The following is a 12,210-nucleotide window of genomic DNA, read 5'->3' on the forward strand; positions in this document are numbered from 1 at the left end:
TATAATGTGTATGCTTATTTCTGAAGATGGTGTTTAATACTTTAAATCCCTTTCCGGAGATATATTGAATCAAAAATTTTAATTGATCGCAAATGTTTTTTCAAATGCAGTTAAATAAGTTCGTATTTGCGAATCCGAAGTAAATATGAAAAATAATGATGTTGACAAATATTAGTACATGCACTAAAACAATTAGCTTGTCATTCATGTGTCTGTAAGTATTGAAGTCATCAAAACGTTTTTACTATTCTATGGTATAAAACGAATCGTCGTATTGTGGTAACTGAAGTCATGAAAACGTTTTGACTACGTCTATATTTAACTTGAGTTGCAATTTGATTGTTTCCGGTTTGATCCGACCAAATTACAATGCAATGAATGTGCCGGACATTAGATATATAATATGATATACTACAAATAAACAAAATAACTATAATTTACCACAAACTGCTTACTAGGCAAGTTTAGTAAAGTGATTATGATAGCACATTCATTGGGCGGAGTTTGATGTGACTGAAAAAAGAAATGACAAGCCGATCAATTGAAATATCAATATCCGAAAACAAACAATAATGTACATCCTGGCTTCTTCATACAAACAAACACATCCATACTTAACTTAGCCTTAACTCTTATCTAAAGTTATCTTTTTTGTCATAGGGCTGATGACCAGGATGATAAAGGATGAAATGAACGTGATGCTAAGAAACAGCCAAAAGAAAAACTTATCCATCACCCTGGCAACCTCCTGCCAGTCGTGTATCGTTCGACGTTCTGTTACCGTCTGTTCGTAAGCTGACATTACGTGTTTAAAATAGGTTACAACTTCTCGATCAAAACTAGTTCTAGTTGACGTTGGTGACGACATGTTAATATTTTGATTCATGACGTCATTGAGCGTATCATCACTGACGTCACCAAGGTCCCCGTGGATCTTCTCGTGCTTACTGTTCAGTATAAGTGACTCGTTGTCTCTCGCCTTGAAGGCCGCATAGGCGGAATTCGACGAGTAACTTCCCGTGTGAGGTGTGTACGAACTGTCCTCGTTGAACTTAACCTTCAAACACAGAACCTTGGCTAAAATGAGGACTACTCCTTTCAGAATCCTGGGCGGTCCCCTGGACAAGGCTCCCTTGTGGTGGATATTTAGAACAAACACGGAAAACACAACAGAAAGACCACTCATAGCCATGATCACTGTAAGATATATACCTGAAACAAAAACATACAAGAAAAGCATTAGTTACAAAAGTTAACATCGGTAATAATATGAAGTGACTTTTTGAAACCTTTCATGGCACATTTTGCCGGTAGTTGTATTATTGGCATTATGTATATATAAATATGGATATATGGTTCAATCAAGTCTGTTGTTGACAATAACAATAACCTCATGTAGAGTTTTATGAGAAAAATATTCTCAATTAGGGAAAATAGAGAGCAAAATATCCAATATTACTCTAATGCATTTAAAGGTAAAGGATAAAGATGTCACAGATATAACTTAAAATGTTACGCTTTAACTCTTTCTTTTTCGACATAGAGTTTATAGAAAATACTTATAGATTATCAAACTGTGTTCTCATCGGGAGCACTTGGATACAATCGAGATGCCAACGCAGGTGGTCTCGAGACTTGAGACTCTAGATTTTACAATATCTTAGCTTCATGATCATTGAGAGATTCTCCGACGTTGACACACGTAACAAAATATGGACACTATGTAGAAAGATAAGATATGAAAACAATGTGGTCGTCATTGACTGCTCCATATGCACATTTATGTTTTACAACGGTGCTAGTTATAGTCACAATATTATTTCATAATTTTATTATGATTTGGTTCTGACGGATATTTTTCTTAAGCTAGACACCTTTGAGAGGATTTAATTTCAGGCTCATGACGTCACTAGGAGCGAGCAGATGTTCTTTGAAGAGAAAATCCATTCCAATATAGGGAAATTCATTCTTTTGTAGTTTTCAAGACTTTCACAACTCCTTCTTAGTTTTCTTACAGTGACAACCAAAGACAAAGAATTGATCATAAAACATATGAGCGATATAAATTTACATCAAGACATATATATGAAAAAATAATCAACATCCTTTACTTTATTTTGATATAGTGTATTTTCTTTGGTAAAATATGGAGTTGCTTGTGAATAGGTCATCATTTCGACACTTATTTCGTGTTTTTTCTTGTTTTATTTTTTATTTCCACATTATCAATTATCAAACAGTAATAATACTGTAAAAATACACTGCATAATGTGGATTGTATGGAAACTGTAGATCCGAAATGACTTAACCAACATTTGATGATATTGCCAATAGTATATAGTACATGTATATTTTAAATTGACGGTACTCTTTACCTTACGTATATAACGCATAAATAACTGTTTAAGTTAAGTGCATAATTAAGAGGTAGTGTATGACCTGTCAGATCTGCAGTCTGATGCTGCCACCTAACACTTCTCTGCACCATTTGTATTACCAGCGACCGTAAACCACTCTATTACCCACCGACCACGAGGCCACGGTGGCAAAGTGGTTAATGCGTCTGACATTCTACTACCACTAGCCTTCTACACTGGGTCGCGGGTTCGAGGCCTACGTGAGGCAGTCGCCAGCTACTGGCCGTAGGTCGGTGGTTTTTCTCCGGGAACTCCGACTTTCCTCCACCACCAAAACATAGCACGTCCTTAAATGAACATAGCTGTTAAAAGGACGTAAAACACGAACAAACCAAACCAAACCCATCGACCGGGGTCCTCTCCAATCCGCCCACCCCCACATTTCCACAGTACAAATACCAAATAAAACCATTGCAAAACTGACGTATTTGGTTCTAAAATATCACGCATAAAACAACCAGGTCGTAAGAAAAACTGAATGCAAAACATTTCATATATAAGTCATACTATTCTGTGAATTAAATCACCGCACTGAAAAACAATTCTCAATTGCAATACACATCTTAACATATCGATCATATCCTATTGTAGTGTATAACACACTATTTATAAATATAACCAGGACCTGGATGAATCAGCACGTGCCGACACACTACTCAGTACGTCACGACACCGGCTTTGTCCATACAATACATGACAGACGAAGAACGGATAAAGAACCCTTTTTTTTCACTTGTGACTCATGTTCCTTGCGAAGACTTGCGGTATCGATTCGCACATGTACCTTTAACGTTAATTCTAATTAGTGAATAGGAGGTTATGGATGTGGCGATGTAATTGAAAGTACATTCAGATTTCCATGGCTTAATACGGGCCTCTAGACCATTATCCCATAAACAATGCTGAATCTCACCTTGGGAAAACACAGCCCATACACAATCTAACCCAATGCTTGGGGACACTCGGCAACACGACCAAATACAATTCTAAAAGCATAGTTGTATGTACCTTTAGCAAGCACATATCTGTCTACTCATATTTCTCAATCGAATGATGAGGACAATCTCCCTTCATCTGGTACACAATTTTATCACAAAACTCATGATATTAAAACTTTGCAATAATTTATCCGGCTCATTTACAGTTTCAAGACAAAGCTTATTGGCATTTTCTTCCGATACAATTCAAACTCATAGTATATTTTATGGTAATGTTGCATATCGCCCTTATTCAGTTTTGACACCAAGATTATGAGAAATTGGCCTTTTACAACTTAACATTTTCAAATTGAAGCATATGAGAATTTGGAACGTCACCGTCCATTTGCAGTTCTAGGTCACAGTTGGTGGACATTTTGGCAATCTTGCATACATACTCATGAAACAGTTTTTGCAGCATATGTTCAACTGTTTCTTATTGTCAGGAGATCGCCTGCAACCATCCCTTATATACAATTCAAACTCATTATTGAAGAACACTCGGCAATCATTTCATGAAATCGTTCATAATGTAAGAAGAATGTGTTTGGTTTCTCTGTAGTTTCCTTTTTTATATTGTATCGAACATACACGTATTTTATGTCGTCATTTTTGTATCCACATCTTATGGGCATTTAACAACCATTTTCAAAAATTACACAATTGAAGGATAACTTCAGAAAATGAGCAATCACCACACAAATATAATTCAAACCCGAGTTTAAGGGATATTTGGTTATTGAAATATATTGAATACCAACACACAGCATAGTCACACTAGATAACAAACAGATCCATAGAACACGAAAAACAAAAGATAATAAAAAGGTTACACAAACTGAAAACGTAGGGATACGTGATTACTCTATGTAGCCGATATGCAATTTTAATTTACAGGATATTCAGCTAACAATTCATTGTAGTAAATATGTACACATCAGCCCACTCATAAACCTATTTAAAGCACAGCTCTAAAAAATACATAATTATTGAATAGGAAACGCTTCAAGCAGCTTTAGAAACGTTGCAACCATCCCATGTGCGATCGAAAACAACAGAATTATTCAGTTTACAATTCTTAGTTTGCACCTCATGGATTGCTCTTCTTCAAAATTAATCAGTTCCATCAGTAAAAGTGATTACACTGACTGGCTTTATAGGGTAAGTGCAGAAAAGTGCAAGAAATTATGTATAGGGAGAGTTTTTTTTAAATTTTGTGTCAGTGCAGGTGATTATAAAGATAATAACAGATATGTGGCTATCGTACGGGTTTTGGGGACTTTAACGGCTGCGTAGGGAATATCTGCCTTAAAGTACTCAAGTGTTGTGTATTGTACTACTGCTAGCATGACAGAATTCCATCGTGTGATTGTATGCTGGATGGGGGGGGGGGGGATATATTTAGTATGTGTCGTTCGTACAGCGGAAAGTTGTGTTTGTAGGTGAATGGAAGTGTATGTCTAGTTTTTGTAATCTTCTAACAAACAGTGACCTTTAAGTATACAGTGATATTGCCTGTGTTTTATTTGAGACAAAAGACCATCACCCGATATACAATTCGACATATAACTCACTTTCCATTTAGTATGAAAAGAATAGTTGGTACACACAATGATTATACATTTTCAAAAGATGTTTTGCATGTGGTAACGTATTCTATTGCAATAACAGCTACGTCTTGCAACTAAATTAGATGAGGGCATCAGAGTATTACAGAAAGATAATAACTCGACTTCGTCGTTGTTTATTCAAAATAATATTGAGATGTTATTGCTAAACATTTATTCGGGAATATATATATTTCATGCCACGCACCAACAGTGACGCCATCTTAGATCATGTTTTGAACAATCAATTATAGCTGTACATGGGAAGGTAGATATCAATGGATTTTTTTGTTTATATATATGTAAAAAAAAAAAATCTGACGAGTTACCCATTATTTCATGTTCAACATAACAGGCTTGTTGCAATGAATTTCATTCTTGTTTGTCATGAGATTCAGGTTTGACATGCATGAAAATTTATAAATAATTGTGCGTATTAAACATTTTTGCATAACTTGAACAGGTTATAATACATGTATAGTAAAAGTGATAAATTGCCCTTAAGCTTGAACATGTTTATGTTTGCAATACAATTCAGTCAATATAATGGGAGCCATACTGTGATGTAGTTTGGTGAGAAGGTCCTTGCTGTCATTTGTGGAATGTTGAATTGTCTAAAACGCTAAACAGTTTCAGTAGTATTGAAGACTAACATGAAGCAATAACTACAAAACACTCATACTGAAACAACTCCCATAGAGTAACAAGCACATGATTAACAGACAATGTGGTTCAGCCGTTTCGCCGGAGGTCGCTGTGGTCAGGTCGGACACTCAACACTAACGTGTTAACAGCTCTCGACTGGGACCGGAACTGTTCAAATCATGGGATCCTCGAAGTCGCTTACATGTAACTGATGGACACGTGGAATGAGTACCGATTCTTAATTTGCTTTTCCTTATAAACCTGATGATTCCACAGAAAGAAAAATAGTCACAAAGATCGAAACATTTTAGGAGGAGATATCATGATTGTGCTGGGATCGAAAGTTGACAATCGCATATTAAGTTTTTGAGACCACAATTTTTTCCAGCTTATTTCTCTGGTTATGGGATACACAATATGAATTTCTGTTTTTCGAAGGCTGTGATGTCCATTGGTTCATTTGACACTTGGCACTACACGTACTTCACATAGCATTGAGTACGGCTTCAAGCTAAGATGTCTATGTCACACCAATATTCTTGCATTGATATACAAGAACATATTAAACAATAATATCGAGGTAGCCCGTATGAATGTAATACTGATCAATGAATTTTAAGAACGTAAACCTATACATGTTAATGCCGGTATGAGCTACCATGATTTACTCTATGTACATGTAATAAACAGTGGTTCGATATCAACATGTGGTTTTTTCATGGCAATTGATACAAGTATTAACATTAAAAAATACGCTAAATAACGCATATGAAATGTACAATTCAAACAAGATACCTTACTGTTGCTACTTTTGATGTAAACAAGTCCTGAGTAAACATTTGTTACAACTAATCTTGCCAAGGGTTTGCAAAAACTACTGTAGAGTACCAAAATATGGATAAACCCGTAATTGGAGAGCAAAATCGACAAAACCGTGTACACATATGTAAAAATACTTTAATAATTCTATAAGGTTTGTGAAATCAACATAAGGAATCTGCTGAAAAAATCTAGTTGAGCGCATTAGTATTATTATCCAAAAAGTGAAAATGGGGTTACGGTTGGTTCGCTTGTGTTTCAACTCTTATTAATAGCTATAGTCATTTCAGGACGTTCCGTGTTTTGGTGGTGGAGGAAAGCCGACCTACGGCCAGTACCTAACGACAGCTCCACATAGGACCCGAACCAGCGACCAAGTGGCGGAGGGCTAGTGGTAGCACAATGTCAGTCGCCTTAACCACATGTCCACGGCGACATAATGGTGGAAAAAGCCCAAAAAGGCTTCATATCATATCTACTTATAATGTATGCCAGTACACCTCACTGCAATCCTCGTTTGCCAGCCAACAACTGTAACACACGTGATAGGATCCAGTATACTTACTGTACATCAGATGCACATCGCAGCTAGTAATGTCAGTTGTCATGTTCGTTATCGATGTTGGAATTTGTCTCCATCATTTGAGATAACTTAGATTCTTTGTGTCAATATTTTGTGAAATTATTTCAATTGCATACGATATTTCTCAAACTGGGGACGCGGTATTCATCATGACGGAAAATCTTAGAAAACGAAATGTTCACACTTCGAGAAAAAGGGGTCTTTCACATTATATTAGCAAATCCATATTTCAAATTAAAGGTCAGCGTTTTAAACTTGCACACAATGGCGGCAGAAAGAAACTGGAACCACGGCTGACTTGTCAAATCAATATTTATTGAACGATGAAAGAATTTTAAAATGCATTTTTTGTCTTTTTCTGTCAGATTCAAATTCATAATTAATGCCATTTTGTTCCGGAGGGACACAGGCAAGTTGTTATATGACTAATGATCCACTAAATGTTGTAAAATAGCGTTTAATTCACAGAAAACACTACATGCAGCAATGACAAAAAGATAGTATACTATTGAAGTGATGGCGGACATCGCATTGCAAGAATATTTCAATGTAATTGGTTTTATATAAACCGAGCGCGGAGTCTAAATTCTATATTTTCCAAAATTATATGACATAAACATATATATATACTGAACAAAAAAAGAAACTCACAATTGAATTATGCAATCAATAGCCTATGCTATTTTTGGAAATTTGTACAAAATTTTATATCAACAAGAAGTCTACTCTTTACAATACTGTAGAAGAAAAGTGTGTGTGACGTCACTCGTGTCTTCAGTAGTTACTCAAAGTGGGATACCCGCGAAAAACAAAATGACACTTCAGTGCCTGGTGTGGGCACCTTTTGTTAATGTTGCGATCAACTGGCCGCGGTTAGTTGGGGTTTTTGACGTTTCCTCATACGCCTGTCCAGCTCATCCCACAGATGCTCAATGAGAGACATGTCGGGGCTATATGGAGGCCATTCCAGAGGCTGAACGTTGTTTGCCGTGAGAAAATCACGACAGACTCTGGCAACATGCGATCGAGTATTGTCTTGCTAGGAAATTAGGTTATGAGGTCTGAGAAGTGGAAGGACATGTGGTTGGAGGATCTGATCTCTGTATCGAACGGCATTGCGGTTTTGATCCAGGACCACTAAGGGGGATTTTACTTCATGGGAGATGCCTCCCCAAACCATTACAGAAGCCCCACCGAATCTATCGCGTTCAACCACGCATGCGTTGGCAAAACGCTCACCGCGTCTGCGATATACCCTTTTCTTCCGTCTGAGCGATACTGACAGAATCTAGACTCGTCGGTGAACATCACACGCCTCCATCGACGCATCCAAAACCTATTCGGGCCATGTCTGCTCATAAGGTCGGCGCGCAATGATTCTCTCGGCATGCACGCGGTTGCTGGCAGTTTGAGGACTAATAGGTCTGCCATGAGTACCTAAGGTATGCGACGCAGTCTCTACAGCAGTCTTGAATCTGTTGCGCAAGTGCGACAATCGAATCGCCCTGTCTTGTGGTGCGGTCGTTACACGCGGACGACCGCTCCTGGGACGATCGGAAACTAACCCAGTAGCACGGAAACGTGTACAGAGACGGTTAATTGTATACGGGCCAACACCAAACTGCCGTGAAACAGCAGTTTGGTTATGACCATCCATCAACATCGCAATTGCTCTACCCCTCTGAATTTGCGTTTGCATCTCAGTCAATGGCGAAATTAAAATGCCAACGTGGAAAATTAATGTGGCTGAACTAAGAGTATCCGTTGAGATTATTTGTATGAAAAACTCCGGCTTGGCTTGATCGCGCCGCGTGATTTAGACTAAAGAAGCTCACAAAGTCACACAATGACATCGTCACGCTTGGCTGATTTTAGGGTAGATTGTTGAAGGGAGATCGTTCTTGATGTAATACCTGACCAAATATTTCATTATTTCCTTACAGCTAAGGTGTACTGCAGGGGGTAATTTTGTGCGTTTCTTTTTTTGTTCGGTATATATATATACATACATGGACGTCTAGACTCGCCTTTAAATATCATACATACCATGATATTTTCACATATTACTTTCACGAATTAACACACTGATCAGTACATCTTTCATTCGCCTTAATGACTTTTAATTATTCGACCACATCCTCCTTTGCTCAATTATGCTACTTAATGGCGTTGATCAGCGTGTAGAATTGTATAGGGTAATCCAAAAGTAATATTACACGTGATATTATTTAAATTAAAAATTTCCCAGGCATTGGAGGATTGATATTATCTTCGTTTGTGTCGGTTTGATTGTTACAACGGCTTTAATTCGAGAACATCAGTCTTTATAAATTTATGCACGATTTGCCCTCGTAGGATTGAGGTTAGATCATCAGGGCTGGTAATATTACCATGTGTTTGCTTTTTTCTGGATGAATTTAAGAACAAATGCTTTCTTCCATCAGGACTTTATCGTTTCCTCCCTCTTTTCTAGCAGTTATTTAAAACCTTTGGTATCATCTGCAAAGAGCTGGTAATCTCTCAAAGAGCATTCAAGTGTTAAATATGATAGAGGTAAGAACACATATCCAGCGGGAAATTGTATATGGTTTCATTTCACGTGCAGATTATCCATTCTATTATAAATTGGGAAAGCATCAATATGTTACGAATATAACGTCGATACAAGAACAGTGTCCACTGCTCTTGACAATCGTTGCAGATGAAGTCGACAGCAAACACCTCCATAGATTGATTTTGACATTTATTATAGCAATTGAGTAATCGTACTGATGGAGATCTGCTCGATATAAAAACCATATCGCTTTGGAGTAAAAACATATTTCATCTCTCAGCTGTGGTCATGTTCTACCCAATAATAAACATAAGCCTTCGTAAATGAACAGAATCAGAACTCGAATTCGCCATAAAAATACAATTACAATATTGGCAAAAACATCAAAACAGAAAGAAGATCATCCAGAGCTGCACTGGAGAAGACATCATGTTGCACTGCAGGTCTTCGTATTGATGACTTCAGTATGTAGGTCACTTATAGCGTCAGTACACACTATATAATCAGAAGATGGTACATTGTAATCATAGTTATAGCTACATTGTACGTTTGATCTGTAAGTATATGCCTCAATATCGAAGCTTTTAAACTGATTGAAAAAGTGCTATATCAAATCGATAACACTACGAGATATGCACAAAGTTTACATTTACATTAATACGCTCGAAATAGTACCAGGAGAATAAGACCAGATGTTCCGGAAGATTAAGCGTCCTATACTCCATCAATTACACACGCCATGTCAGTCGAAACCAAGTAAAAACCACGTCCTCACATCGAGAACCTAGGAAGTCATAACAACACCACAAGGCACTGGTATGAGCATAGTTAAATATATTGAAGCTGTAATCAAGCTTGGTAGGTCCCCATCTCGTTATCGATGATTGTGTGGGTATATGTGCATACATGCAATATGTATATCGATTTGGTGACTTGAAATTTCGTTGCCAAATCCGTTTTAATGAATCCAAATTGTTATGATGTAAAACACAAAAATTGCCAAATTTAGTTTACATTACATAAATGTTTCCATTCATAAATTCTGTTAGGCGATACCGTTTATAAGCATGTTGTTGACTATTAAACAAGTAAGATATCCGAGTTTTCTATCAAAGATGCTTTGTTTGCACCCTGAAGAAATAGTTGTCAGTACAACCTGATGTCCACCTAAGAAATAATAGCAACCGTGTTTAAATAGCTTTTCAGCATGTCTTATGCTATTGGCCGACAACATACTTGCAAGGACTTGAAGGGATGCACCGTGACAGGGGCCACACGTGGTGCAAGAAAAGCTTGCCCTTTTGGAACACCTGGTTCTGCATTTTTAGAACATTATTCTCATGATCCAGCAAATTATTCCTTTTATTTACCTAATTGGAACTTACAGCTATGCAGCGATGCATATGATGAGTGTGTATCTTTTGAATCTGTGATAAGATTTCTAGCAATATATGCAGTTTGCTAGAGAACACAATTTGAGGTAAGAACGACGTATGGACACGTGTTCCGAGTCAGTTCGGCTGATCCATAATTTCTTTCCTTTCCATTTGATATTTTCCAAATTCTTGTTTTTGTATCAACGTTGAGTTCTGATTTTGTTACATAATATTGTATCTCTCACGAAGACACCCTTCGGAAAACAGGAAGTATACTTATTTTATATTTGTCCGTTCCGGAGTAACCATCCAACTGTTTTTTTTTTTTTATTTGTTATATCAACGCTCAGATATTACTTTTCAGTGCAAAAAATTCTGGCAGATGTGAACGTCGCTCACTCAAGGACAAACAGTTACGAGATTATCCCCTTATACATTTACTTTTGTACACTGTTACGGTACTCGAAATCTCAATCATCAGTTTATCTACCGGGAACTTTTCTAAATATGCTAAAATGGATTACATCCAACAGGTATTTTCTTTTGAATATATTTACCTTATTGTGTCATAGATACCAACTTGCATTTATATTAAACGGATTAATAAGGTGGTCGATACGAAATATATATATTATACTGTGTTGAACGGTAATTACACTTAATTTATAGTAATTTATAATTGTCATAATGTTTGTTTACCATATGTTTGACATATGTGGTAAGAGATAAAAATATGAAGATAAAGGGGCTGCGTAAACCGAATGGCTAAGTCGTCTGACTGTTAACTATCATTAGCCTATCACAAATGGGTCGCGGGTTCGGGGCCCACTTAGGGAAGTCGCCAGGTACCGGCCGCAGGTTGGTGGTTTTTTCTCTGGGTACTCCGGTTTTACTCCACCACTAGCATCTGGCTCGTCCTTGAATGACCATAAATGTTAGTAGGACGTGAAACACAAACAAACCATACCATATACATATACATGTAAGTTGAGATAGCAATGTGGATATGGCTAGAAACACCTATACAAAATATTGAAAATTCTAATCTCACCAACAGAATTTATGGATTTTGTGTACAAATACTTTCTAAACTGTAAATAGTTCACTCCATGTAATCGAATGAGAAAAGAGTAATTACATCAGCGAAGATGAAATTGTATAAGTGGAAGTGTGATTGTATGAGCAGAGGTGTCATTGTGTGAGCTTTGATAATTTATCGTCGGTTACCGAAG

The 12,210-nt window shown here is 37.0% G+C and overlaps 1 protein-coding gene across 1 annotated transcript in view; it reads right to left on the reverse strand.

Moving 5' to 3' along the window:
* Window positions 1-204: 204 nt before the first annotated feature.
* The window catches only part of LOC110447196 (neuronal acetylcholine receptor subunit alpha-10-like), a 69,013-nt gene continuing 57,007 nt past the window's right edge, over window positions 205-12,210 (reverse strand). The window contains exon 5 of the mRNA XM_021492737.1: window positions 205-1,212. Within this exon, the coding sequence (XP_021348412.1) occupies window positions 626-1,212 (587 nt within the window). The 3' untranslated portion in view covers window positions 205-625. The remainder of the gene's footprint in view (window positions 1,213-12,210) is intronic.

The sequence above is a fragment of the Mizuhopecten yessoensis genome, unplaced genomic scaffold, assembly GCF_002113885.1.
Source record: "Mizuhopecten yessoensis strain PY_sf001 unplaced genomic scaffold, ASM211388v2 scaffold3235, whole genome shotgun sequence".
In the NCBI taxonomy this organism is placed as follows: Eukaryota; Metazoa; Mollusca; class Bivalvia; order Pectinida; family Pectinidae; genus Mizuhopecten; species Mizuhopecten yessoensis.